The 13,099-nt window shown below is 44.0% G+C and overlaps 1 protein-coding gene across 1 annotated transcript; it reads right to left on the reverse strand.

The window, feature by feature from the left end:
- Positions 1–10,746: 10,746 nt before the first annotated feature.
- COQ7 (coenzyme Q7, hydroxylase) lies at positions 10,747–13,097 on the reverse strand (the record flags this gene model as incomplete). The annotated part of the gene is made up of 5 exons (XM_010719781.3): positions 10,747–10,883; positions 10,977–11,045; positions 12,369–12,508; positions 12,620–12,734; positions 12,816–13,097. Coding segments are annotated over 5 exons (684 nt in total), but the record flags the coding sequence as incomplete, so codon positions are not given.
- Between the last annotated feature and the right edge of the window lie 2 nt (positions 13,098–13,099).

The following is a 13,099-nucleotide window of genomic DNA, read 5'->3' on the forward strand; positions in this document are numbered from 1 at the left end:
CGCGACGCCGTCGCTGCACGGGGGAGCGCGGAGCCTCGAGCTGCGGCCGCCCCGGTGCTGCTCCGTGGCAGCACCGCACAGACATGTCTGCTGCGGCCTTTTGTACGGCCATTAGCTCTGGTTTCAGGCAGCAGAACGTCCTGCAAGCTGAGTTTCTGTGATAAATAGAAGTTGGCAATCCTGATGTCAGTGCAGATGGGAGCCCTGACCTTGGCCCTTCTCTGTTCAGTACATATTTACTGGACTTAGAAGCTGTTTACTGAAGCTGAAGGAGTATCTCTGTAAGCATTGTGTCCTGGTTTCAGTAAAGGTGGTGGAATCAGTGCTGGGTAACTGCAGCACAGCTGCATCTGCACAGCACTGCCAGAAGCCCCATGAAGGCAAAGGAGCAGTGCTTGAAGGCAGGAGATTGAACCCAGTGAACTGAGAATGCGATTGCAGCTGGAGAAAGGAGTTAAAAGAAGGAGCTAAGCACAAGAGACGAGGCTGGGCGAATGTTTGTTTTTGTGATTTCTCTTCATATGAAACAAACCATTACTTCAAGTGCATCAAGCTGTGCTTTGCAGAAAGCAGTCAGCTGAGCAGCCACAACGCTGCCCCCAGAGCAGTCAAAGCAGGTAACCAAGGCCAAGCAAAGTGAATTACTTCAAAAGCAACCAAAGCAAAAATGTTTAGAAAGCACATCTGTGCTGGTATGAAACCCATCCTTTAAGATGCTATATTGAAAAACACCACTGAACTATATCAACCTATTGGCCCATAGCTTCAATTCTTACTAGCTTCTGCTTCTTTACACCCCCAAGCCAGCACATTTCACACGTCTTCAGGTCTTGCTGTCGGCACACCAGCTTTGGATCCGGCCTGTACTCTTTCTTCACACAAGGCTGATGTGATGAGCTGCACACTGTGCTTTGCAGATGCACAGCCACATCTGCAGGAGGCGACAGAGCTGTGCTGAGGCCTGGAGCTCCACAGCATGGCCAGTATCACAGCAGGACCTGCACACGGGGAAAGCTGCAGTCCCCCACAGCCATGAGGTCCTCTGGCTGGAGGAAATCCAGACGTCACCTGAGCTAGTGGGACATGAGCCAGGGTTGTCTGACAGCAGCGTTTCAGCAGCCACTTCAGGGGAGCGCAAACTGGGGCTCAGCGCACACCTGTGTCTCCAAGGCAGTGATGTGGCAGGCTCACTCAAGATGCCACGTAGCAGGTTGTACTCAATAACCACGATTCCAAAATCAGGACCAGAGTTAGCTTGCAATTTTGATTTTTATCTCCATGGTTTAAATTACCAGCCTGTCCTCTCTCACCTTTCAGCCAGCAGCAAGGCAAGAACTGTGGAGCCTGGGCTGGTGAAGGATGGCCAGTGGCCTCTCTGCAGAACCTAGCTGCTTCAGCACACTCTGAACACAGGCCAGCTCTCTGGACAAAACACTGAATATGTCAGATGTTGGAGACAACATCTCCAACAACAGGGACAAGCAACTGCCCAGTTTTGCTGTCAAGACCTTACTTGGAAATTGCCATTTAAAGAGTAACTGCATCTCCCCAATCCCCCAGGCTAACAGCATTTCTGGCTGCTGTACCAGAAATAAAGGGGTCAAACACAAAACTACTTCCACTTACCGAATAGCAAGAAGTGTCATTTCTCATTACCCATCGTTCCAGTCCTACCAAAATTACTCCACTGGGATTGTCTGCTTTGCAATGGAAGCAGCTCATCCATGTTATTACATCCTATCAACAGTCTGCATTTTACAGCTCATCACAGAGGAAAATAAACAAACCATGTTATCTTGTCTGGAGTACAAGCTCCTCTTGTTTCAGGTAGCAAGAACAGATTGGACCTGGGAACAAGGAGCAGTGGTAGGCTGCCGCTTGGCCTCCCAATGCTGTGTGGGAGATGGACCCCATGTAATGCACTCACTTCTGAGGTGGCTGTCAGATACATTTTCTGCCTCTCCCAAAGAAGTAACAGCACATTTATTTGGATTAAGATAAATATGCTTGCAAGAAAGTTATAATGTTGATGCTCCTTTTTCTTTTTTCCTCCTTAAGCAATAATGTTTTTCCTTCTGTATAAAAATAAAGAATAAAAGGGTTTTTTTTTAGTACAATTGCATGCTCCAGAAAAATAACAGGTTGTACACGAATAACCGTGACCTCAAGATCATAGCCAGAGAGAATGCACAACACTGATTTTTACTACCATTGTTTAAATCACCCATTGTTTAAATAAATATTATCTAAGCACTTGCTTCAGAATGCCTCATATCCAGGATATCCTGTTCAGTAAATAAGGAATGGTGTTATATTTAATCACATACAACACTGAGCTAAAAATGGACATCCCAGTACATATCATTCATGTGATATTTCCAGAGGAGGTTTGTGGAGGCAAAAAGACATGTTGGGTACGTAGCATCCATTTTCCACAGCGAGCGGTATTTCATACAGCTGTGTAGCTGAGATGTCAGTGCTACAGCACTGTCTGAGGTGTGAGAAAAGCAGTCCACACAAGGAGCTCACTATCCTAGGAGGGAGAAGCAGCAGCACACACAGTGTCAGTCTGGTGCTTTCACCACCTACCTGAGACAGAAGTCCCTGAGCAACCCAGGCCTCCAGGGCATGTCCGTGGATATCGAGGAGTTTGGGTGTGTAGGACTGTTGTTACATGTCCTCTCTTAAGGTATTTTCTGTTTATTAAATGGGATGTTCTCACCACCTCCACCTGCCTGCACAGCAGCTATCAGCAGGGTGGAACACCTCTGAACCAGATAGCCTGCAGGCAGACTCAGCTTCTCTCAACCACATATAACCCAATACAGGATTTCCTTCCTGTAGAAGGATGGCTTCCTGAATAATTCTTACAACCAACCTCTTGTCCAAGTTGGTCTTTACTATAGCCAGAAATACACTGGCTCTGTGCTGGTGAAAAGCACAAGCACTGGTGGGCTCACCTCCAGGTTAGCAGGTTTCGTTTAGAGCTCTCATGGACTTGTTTGGAGTAGAAACTCATGAGCATTTATACTTGCCCATTACACTGTCAGTCAGGAAGCAACATCTTTATGTTTCCAAATAAAGACAAATAAAACAGGAACAAAAAACCCACATATATACGTGCATTAAGATATGCTTGCACACTGAGCTCTGCCCAACAAGCTGTGAAACCTCCAAGGAGCTGAAGCTGCTGCTGCTGGGGACACAGCAGACACAGCATCAATACGTGTGTGCTGAAAGGTAAATTTAATCACTGACTGAGATGGTTTAGCTTAATTAATGGTACTCCACTTAAACTTGTATTTGCTTCTGTCTGAGATGCACCATAACTTAGAAAACTAATGAAAACTGATGGCGTAGCTGATTTCTAATTTGCTGGTTAAAGCAGAGTCTTTTAAATGAGGATTATAATGGTTTCATTAGGCCAGTTTGGGGCTGTTGTGCCATTTGATCAATTTTAAAATCAATTTAGCAAGATTGGAACATTTTAAACTGATCTAGATTTTTATTGCCTGTTTGCTAGAAAAAAGAAGACATAGGAAAAAGAATGTAACACAAGTTTCACATTCTTATGTGTTGCTGAAGTTATTAGAGCACATTTTTCCCCTTGCTTCCCAAGAGGGCTTGTCTCACGCTCCTCCTCCAACTAATTCCACAACCAATTTGGTTGAAATTCAAAAAAGCAGAGACCCAAAGAGTTACTGTGTGTTTTCATGCAAGGAAGTTCCCGTTGGTGTCCCCAGACCAGCCCTGCCCTGCTGGCTCTCTCTGCTCAGAAGCACAAAGGCCAGAGACTTGCCAGACACTCAGAGCATCACCTGTTCTTTTCCACATTCAAAACCACAACTTCTTATAAAGCAGGTTGAAATTTCTTTCACTTTCACTGCTGCATGCATAAACCCCTTCCACTAGGATTTATGAATTTATCCTCACAAAAAGCCTGGTGTTAAAGAGCAAAAACATCTCCTCAGTGATCACGACAACCTTGACTGCCATCAAACAAACTCGCTTCTGTTTCGCAAACACCTAGTGCAAAGGAGTCACACTGCAAGTAGGGCAGAAAAGGCAGATGTTCTGCCCAAACAGCACGCATTCTGTAAGGCTGGAACATGGAGGTAGCTTGAGGAAGCCTGGTCCTAACCCCCTATCTCATCCTGTCAAGCAGCACAGCGCCTGGCACAGGAGACGTCTGCACGTGTAGTTATTTACAAAGGTATTGCAGTGTCAGAGCCCAAAACCCTGCCTGCAAAGCCAGAGCTGGTCTCTCCCCAGCATCCCTCCACACCAATTTCTCAGGCTGTGCCCTTTAACTAAGATTAAATGTTCCCAGATCAATAAAAAGCAACACAATTACCTTATTAGAAATACAGCAAGTGCAGCATATTCCCAGTTTTGTTTGAGGCCAGTCAGATTAGCTCATTAAACAACAGCTATTTTTACATCTGGTGTCATAGGTTTCCTTATTAGTACAGTGCCAAACACTTGAACAGAGGTAGGATCATCTTTCACATTCTATCTAATTTAATTTAAATCTATTTTTTTCCACTTACCATACAGAAAGCATCATCTTTGCTCCCTGGAGCTGCAAAATGCAAGCTGTCATGCTCATCTCACACAGGTGCAAATGTGAAGCTAAGCCACTGAAACTGCAGGCACTGCACAGGCTGCATCCCTGAGACCAAGATGGAACATGAATGGGCTTTACAGTCAGCTGGTTCACAGCTGTGGCTCATTTCCTGCTTTACTTCTAGGAATGTGCTCCATCCTCTGCTCTCTTGCTCCCTGCAAATGGTGCATTCAGTGGCCAGGTTTCCCATCTCAGCAGGATGGAAAGGGGATGTGGGTGAGGTTATGCTGTTGGCATGAGTCAGTTCCTTGCTAGGGGCTTTTACAAGAGATTTTGCAGGTAGGACTCCAGGACACCATCCAGAGGAGATGTTTTCAGCATCAACACAAGGCCTCAGTGGGTGGCTTCTCACCCACCAGTCTCATGCTCATGAAAGCATTGCATTCCTTAGCACAGAGGTCTCCAACACCTCTGGGGTCCCTTCTGAATGAACGTATTCATAATTAAAGGACACAAATGTTTGGAGAAACCATGGAACAACAAAGATCACACTGAAAGTGTTCAGGCAAAACAGCTGAGCATCTTTATAGCATCACAGCCTCATGACGGCAGATGCACTGCAGAGCAGACATTGCAACAATTTAGTGATCATCACAGTAACAGAAACAAGGGACATCCATGGTGATCTGAGAATAAAAAACTTGAATTGAAAAATGAAGAGGAACAGTCACCCACGCAAAAACAATACTTCTTTTCAAATTGTGGCTCTTAAAGTGACACGACACCATCCCATGCAAGTTACTCCCTTCCTGTGTATCTGCCTTGCCTGCTGCCATGGCATGCCTGGTGATAGAGGCTTAAGCTGGACAAATCCGATCCTCCCCTTCAGAGCACTCTGATACTGAATATCACATTCAGAATTTTTATTCCTTCTGCTTCACTGTGGCTATAGCTGTTCTGGGAGCCAAACAGTGAGAGCTTTAGCAACTCATCTCTGTGGAAAGACTTTGAGTCATTCAAGAATTGTAAAATACCAAGGGCAGCATCTAAACTCACTGAGAGATTCAATTCAATTTCAGCATCAGCCTTTGGCTCTGGAATCAATGGCATATTCTGCTTCTAGGTCAGCTTTCTCTCAGATATATTGGTTATAAACCTAGGAAATATATTTTAAATATCACTCCTAATTACATTAGAGCACGATGAAATATTTACAGTGAATGAATACCTCATTGGATTCATTTCCCTTCTTTTAATGAATCATTCATGAACTTTTGGAAATCTATCTCACTTCAAGTTGTTCACCAAGTACCTTGAACAAATAGTTTTTAACCAATGGGTTTCTTGGACGCCATTTGCCTCCATTGTCCTCTCACCGTGGTTTGTGCTGGGTGTGCAGCTACAGTTCTGATTTGTTGCCTCATAAGATGACCATATATATAACAACTGCAAATGCAGGTATTTGTACGAAGAACAGTCACCCTCCATCCATCCGTCCAACCAACAAACTAATTGATCAAAAAAGATAGGGGTAAAAAGGTAGGAAAAATATAACCTAGTTTTCATTGTACTTATTTACTTATTTTTGTATTTAGTCTCAGTGGAAAAATCAGTACCAAAGTACTGTTTACTAAAATCTCACTGACTAATAAGATCTACATCCCAGGATACATTTTTAGGGGAGTATTAATAATATTCCCTCCTTGCATGCTGTGACTGGATAAAATCAGATATTTCTTTCACTGTGATGGAAAAGCATCCTCCAGTAGAGCTCACAGGAAGGAGTCGTTGACTGGAGAGGAGATGAACTGTAAATATACAATCAAATGAATAATAATCCAATCCAACTAAAAAAGTGCCTGTGCATATGAAATAAGCAGATGCGGTTTTCAAGGAGTTTCTGCAAGGTGTAGGGATATAAATACTGGAAGTTACAGCTTTGAAGTGACCTGAAAGGAAATACTGAAGCATTAGGTGATTTCTACAGGTCACTTTAAAGCCATGACATGACATAAGCGTTCATATTTCAACACTTTTGCAACATCATGGACAAGCAATGCGACAGCTAGATCCAGATGATTGCTAAAGCAGTTGATTGCCAACAACACAAGCTGAAAGCTGGGCTGTACTTCACCTTCTCCATTTGGGATTTGTCCATGGATTGTGCAACAAAAGATCCAAATTTTCGTGTCAGTGTACCAGAACAAATACTCTCACTGGTCACAAACCTGAAGCATCTCATGAGTGTTATAATTCACACCACAGCTGCTGGAGGGGAGCATATGTTCCAGCTTATGCTGTATTAGTACTTGTGCTGCATGGATCTGCTTTTATGAGAAATGATAAGCAAATACAACCAGATCTGGAGTCTGCCTATAAACACACGTATCTGTCATTTTCCTTTGCAAGGCTCAGCTCTGACAAGAGAAATCACTTCTCATGCATAATCCCCCTAAACATATGCCTGATATCGTGCTAGATTCTCACAGTGTATGTAAACAACAACTTGTGTCACTTAATATTGAGATGTAATTATTTCTCATTAGCAAATAACCCTCTGATATTTGGGTGGGAGGATTTGAAGAGCAGATAGTTCCTGCATTCAAAAATTAAAAAAAAAAATTAAAATCACATTTCAATCACTCTAGAATGTTCAAGCAAGTTACATTTTTCCTGCCAAAGTCAGAACCGGGAAGGATGGTAGATAAGAGGGGAAGATAGCAACCAACCATGGTTAGTAGTCAGCTCATGGACTGGGAATGTCATGAGCCATCAGCTGTGCTTGCTGGCCAGTCAGCTCCCAGTGAGGAGTTGCGGGCCTGGTGTCAGAATTGTGTCCAAAACACCAAATCAGGGAATCGTTGTAGCCAAGTCGGGATGGATGAGGCTAAATGTAAATAGGGACAAGCTGTTTATCTCAGTAGGAGGCTGGATACGTAAAAGGGAGGTTCCAGGGCACCTTTGAGAAGGGCTTTGGGAAGACCAGGCCCAGGCCCAGGCCAGGGTGACTGCTGAGAAATACCAACATCAACACCACGGTATCCCAGTGGGTGCACAGAGACTGGGGCTGGTTGGAATTCTCTTCATAGATGCAGAGAGTGCTTTGGGTTGGAAGGGACCTCAGAGATCATCTCGTTCCAACCATCCTGCCACAGGCAGGGACACCTCCCACTGGGCTGGGCTTTTCCTTTCCCCACCCAACCCAGCTTTAAGCACTGCCAGGGATGGGGCATCCACAGCTCCCCTGGGCAGCCTGCCCCAGTGCCTCGCCACCCCCAGAGGAGACAAGTTCATCCAAACACCCAATCCGTGTCTACTCTCTTTTATTTTAAACTCATAGCCCCTGTCCTGTCACTTCCTTCCTGATAAAGAGTCCCCCTCTAGCCTTCTGGGGTTGAACAGGTTTCCCTGGAGACAGCCCCAAACCACAGTGTTCTGTTTCACAAAATCTGCTCAGGTGTGACATCACTGGGCAATGGACTGTGACCTTACAGCCATTCACTGCACATACTGGGGCACAGCAGAGTCTGGCCCAGCTGAGCATGTTTGCGAGCCTTGGAGACCGAGCGAGGCTTTCTTGGGTTTTGCTGTGGGGCTCTGGGAGCTGTGCTCAGAGCCCATCCCCACAGCACGGCCTGCGTTTCCCCGGCCCTGCCTGGCTCAGGCAGCACACTCGAGGCAGCAGAGGTGAAGGGTGCGTGATCATGGCCTGGGGAGGAGGCCCACAGCGCCCGGGGCACTTCACAGCCCTGCAAGAGGCCGCCCCTGCAACACCATTATCAGGGACTGCATCCATCTTTGTTAATAAATATAAAAAAAACAAAGTACATGGCTATTGCACTGTCAGTGATTCAGTCACAGAGCTCATGGCAGAATCTTGGGTGCTTCTAGCCATAGAATGTGCTGTTCTTGTTCTTGTGCTCAGCAGTCCCCAGCATGTTTCTCTTGGGCACTGAGATCAGAAAGCAGATCTCAGCTTGGCCCTGTTCTTCCAGTGAGCTGAAGGCTACTATGACAATTCCCACAGCCTCCTCTTCTCTAGGCTGTACAAAACCATGGGCCTCTGTCACTCCCATACCTTTTGTCTTCCAGACTCCTTCCCACCGTCACAGCTCTCCTTTGGATGTTATGACATTATTTTAAAAATGTATCATCAATTACTGCACATCCTTACACTGCCATTCACTCAGGGCTAATGAATGAGAGCAGGAAACCAACAGAATTACATTGCCAATAGAGTTACGTTTACTAAAGCACAGCATAAAACAGAAGGATATCTTGAAAAACTTTGGAAACGATAGCACAAAAAAGATTCCTGCTTCATGGTAATTGGATATTTTATTAACATGGAATAAACTTGCCTTTTATTAACACAATCACACTGCTAAGAAATTCCTTCTGTTCTTCTAAAATCTTCCTTCTAATGTAGTTGTTTTATAGACCTGGTACCACCAAGCCTGTTCCAATGACCTGCTGACTCCATTACCCAACACTGGCTCACAACTCCAAACATACATGCCAACAAGCTTTACCCAACACAATCCATCTCCCCAGACAAGCTACAGCCAGCCTTGCTCTCCTGTGAGAGCAAGTGAGCCACACAGATTGAGCCTGGACAAAGCTCAAGCCCATTATGTCTGGCATTTTTCTTGTACCAGTAATATTTATCATCTCAGAGAATGGTTTAGCTCTCTGCCAAACAATCTTACAAGCTTCATTTTACATAACTTCTGGTACAACTTCCATTCAGCGTATGTCAGCATCATTACATCAACTGCAGAGACAGACTGGATATTTGCCCAGCCCAACCGTGGCATCATGACCAACACGCACTGCCCACAGCCAGACCACGCTGCTGCAGGGTCACACAGCTCTGCCATGCAGGCAGCTTTCTGGGTTTGAAGGGTCACAGTTGGACATGCAGGGCCATCGTCCCTTTGCACAACAGTCTGACAAGGCCTTTTCCTTAGTCAACACAACCTGAGCCAGATCGGAGTTGACTGGGAATCACTAAGATAACAGACTTGCATAAGAGAGGTGCTTCAGTCTCTGCCTGCCGTTAACCCCTATGGGGCAGCTGCCACCAGCATCGCCTGGCATCCAGTCCTAACCTAAGAAATTGATGGCACAGTTTTGTTTTTTTAGTATTATTTAATATTCAATTACTGAACTCCATGACTTAAACAACCTCATCATTATATCATTCGTGTATTCTTTAAACACTTGCTACCTCATTAGCCACTTCAATTAATCATTCTTTCATACTTACTCAGATAATATAGGAATTTTCCACATTCCACCATATCAACGCTTCAGGGCAATTAAGGCAAGGAAATTGAGACTTACCTCGTGCACAAAGCATTGATCAACTTCGGAAAGACATCTTAAGTTTAATATGATCTCCCTTTAATACATTCCCACTGACATGCACATTGCTCACAACTGTCTGGGGGTGAGACAAGAAAAATGAGAATCCCTTAGAGCTCCCCTGTTATTATGTAGCCCCTGTACAATCAGCCATTTAGCTTTTGAGTTCCTGAAGTTATTCCAGTGGATGGGCAGATCAGTCAGACAGAACCAAATGCCGCATTGTTTAGACAATGCAAATAACATTTGCAGTTTGAGTACAGACAGGCCAGGCTTGTAATGTTTTGATAGAAATTATTCTCAACTTACAAAATGCCAGTGTAATTAATCGTACAGGAGTTTTTGCATTAAAGACTTAGCTTCTAGTCTAAACTCCTTCACAAAAAGAGGGAAAATAATCCTTTCATGACTAATTAGACACACATACCAAAAGAGCTCCTTAAAAACATAGAATCAGAGATGTACTGGATTACATGCTGTCTGAAACCTTGCCAAGCTCCCAGATGCAGGTCTCGGATTCCTACCCACACCTCAGCATATCTTATCCTCCTCTGGTCTCAAAGCAGCTACAAGGTCAGTCCACAGAATTTGGCCAGTGTGTGGATTCATGTGTGTGGATATGTATGTAACATACCCACAGTATGTATGAAAATACATATTTTACTGCCACCTTGTGAACAGTTTCTGCCAGTTCTTCCGTTGTTCACATTCATCCCAAATGACTCAAGTGTGGATTTTTTTTAACAAGTACTCAATGTGACAAAATCAGATGTGGTTGAAACAGATGCTCAATTAAGAAAATTTTACAAATCTGAATAAAATAAAGCTTTTGTTTCACAGTTTATTACTGCAATCATTATTGAAAATAGCACTAAATTCTTTCTGACAAATATATTGCAGCTTTGCATCCAAGTTGTATCACTGTCTTCAAAACAGTATAAGCTGGTGCCTGTAAAACAAAGAATAAAAAAATTAGAAGTATCTAGCAGGGTGGAGTTTTATTTGAATTAGAACAGCACCAATTAGTTAACACTGTGCTTACTCTCTCTGCATCATGCTCAAGCCCAATGTCATGGTGCTCCAGTTCATCATCCCGACATTGCTTTATTATCTATAAAAATAGCAAGTAATTAGTAAGTCTTCTTTGCAGAAAAGTCAAGGCAGCTGAATATAGGACTACAGCCCGTTGGTCACTGTGTGCACCAGGGCAAGACCAGGTCTCTTAGAAGCTTCTCCAAATCTTCAACTTCCAAGAAAGGGATTATTTACATCATCTCCCAAAACTAGAGTTATTTAAATATTCTGCAAAAGTAGTGAAGAAAACTAAGCTACTGTGATCCCTGAGGTCCTTTTCAGCCTGGCCCAGTCTACATTGCTATCTTTTAAAAATTTTAAGAAAACCTGTAGTCATAGTGACTAACTTGGTTTGACACATACGACTGTTACTCTGACAATTCAATTAACAAAATTAAGGCACCTGCCTTGACAGATAATCAGTAAGGATATTTTCCTTGTAACCCAACACAGCTTTTGCCCATTTCAGCATAGTCTAAAAAACAGTGTTTTTCTCCTCTACTTTTTCCAACTAGGACAAAAAGATCTAAAGAATTTTCTCTTGGTATGACTGGAGATATCCAGGACAGCTTAATAATATGGTCAGGACATACCTTCAGCTACTGTCCTCATCCAAAAAGTTTGCTTTCATTACTGTTCCTCATACTGAGACTGTGAGTAACCTTACTAAACTCTTTCCTCTATATTTTGCACACTCAGATACTAGCCTTTATTTTCATAGGCAATATTTTCCTCATGCACATCAGCACAATCTGGTGCCATGAGGTATTACTCCTGTAACACACGTCCAATTTGGATGGAAGCAGACTTGTCAGCATGTTAAATTAGACACAATTGAACACAGTAACATTCAGCAAGGAACTAGAAATGTATACACAAGCTGTAGAGTAAGCTCCTACCACAAACGAGCTGAACTTGCAATATCTGAGAACAGCTCTCTAGCAAAGCTAACAAACACAAGCTCCTTCCTTCCTCTGAGCAGTGTTCAAAACTAGAATCACATAGTAACATTTTGCTTATACTAGACATGGTTATGTAGTCACTGTTTTCCTTTTTCTCCCTTCTAACTCCTTCCTTTCAATTACAAGTAATCACAATTAAGGCCCAGTTCTCCCAGTGAAAAGGAGAGCAACGAAGGACTGAAAACATGAAGTTAATCTAATGTACATTTTAGTTTGCTGCTCAATAGGCTTAGTGCTGCTAGAGGAAGAGCCATCTTTTTATCTCAAAATTTCTATTAACTTTGGAATTCTAAACAGAAGAGAGAGATGCTGGAAATCCAGATTGGTACAATATTTTAAAAGTAAGTCACATTATGAAGTTCAATGAATTTCTTATGCTCTTTTTAAGCCACAGTTACCTGCATCAGTTCTTTGTACTTTTCTGGATCTTCTTCCATTAGAGTTCGGATCTGGTTGTTATAGTGGTCTGATATGCTCTCTTCCACAGCCACTGTGCAAGCCATTGCACCCTTCTTTCCAAGTAGAGAGCTTCCAGCCCCTGTGATTGCAGTACCAAATGTATACAAACAGTGAAATCTGAAACAACGTGAATAATTTAAGCACGTGAAGACTTTCAAAACCAACAACAGCAATAGTAACATAAACTCACCTAAAACAAAGCCTGCTACATTCCAAAAAGGCAATAAGACAGTAGGGCGGACTCTGTATGTAATCATTAACTCATTAAATTTCTTCAGGTGTTCTTTTTCTTGATTCCACATTTGCTGCAACAGAGCCAAGAAGTTAAGCTCTTCACTACAACCAAGCAGCGCAATGCAAACCAGCAGGGCTCAGGTCCCACGCACCTGGATGAGCGGCCCCGCGGCCGACCTGCCCAGCACGGCCATCTGCCCGGCGTAGATGCGATTGGCGCCGTACTCCCCGGCGTGGTCCACGCGGATGATGCGATCTACGACGGCTTTGTTGACGCCGTGCGGAGCCGCCCTCGTGCTGCAGGGCCTCAGGGACGCCCCGTCGGCGAGGAAAGGTCGCCTCCCGCGACGACCTACCGGAGGAACAGAGGTGAGCGGGGCTTTGCCGCCGTCCGGCCCTGGCTGCGAGGGCCCAGCCGAAAGGCCCCGGCCGACCG

Source organism: Meleagris gallopavo, chromosome 16, assembly GCF_000146605.3.
Source record: "Meleagris gallopavo isolate NT-WF06-2002-E0010 breed Aviagen turkey brand Nicholas breeding stock chromosome 16, Turkey_5.1, whole genome shotgun sequence".
NCBI lineage: Eukaryota > Metazoa > Chordata > Aves > Galliformes > Phasianidae > Meleagris > Meleagris gallopavo.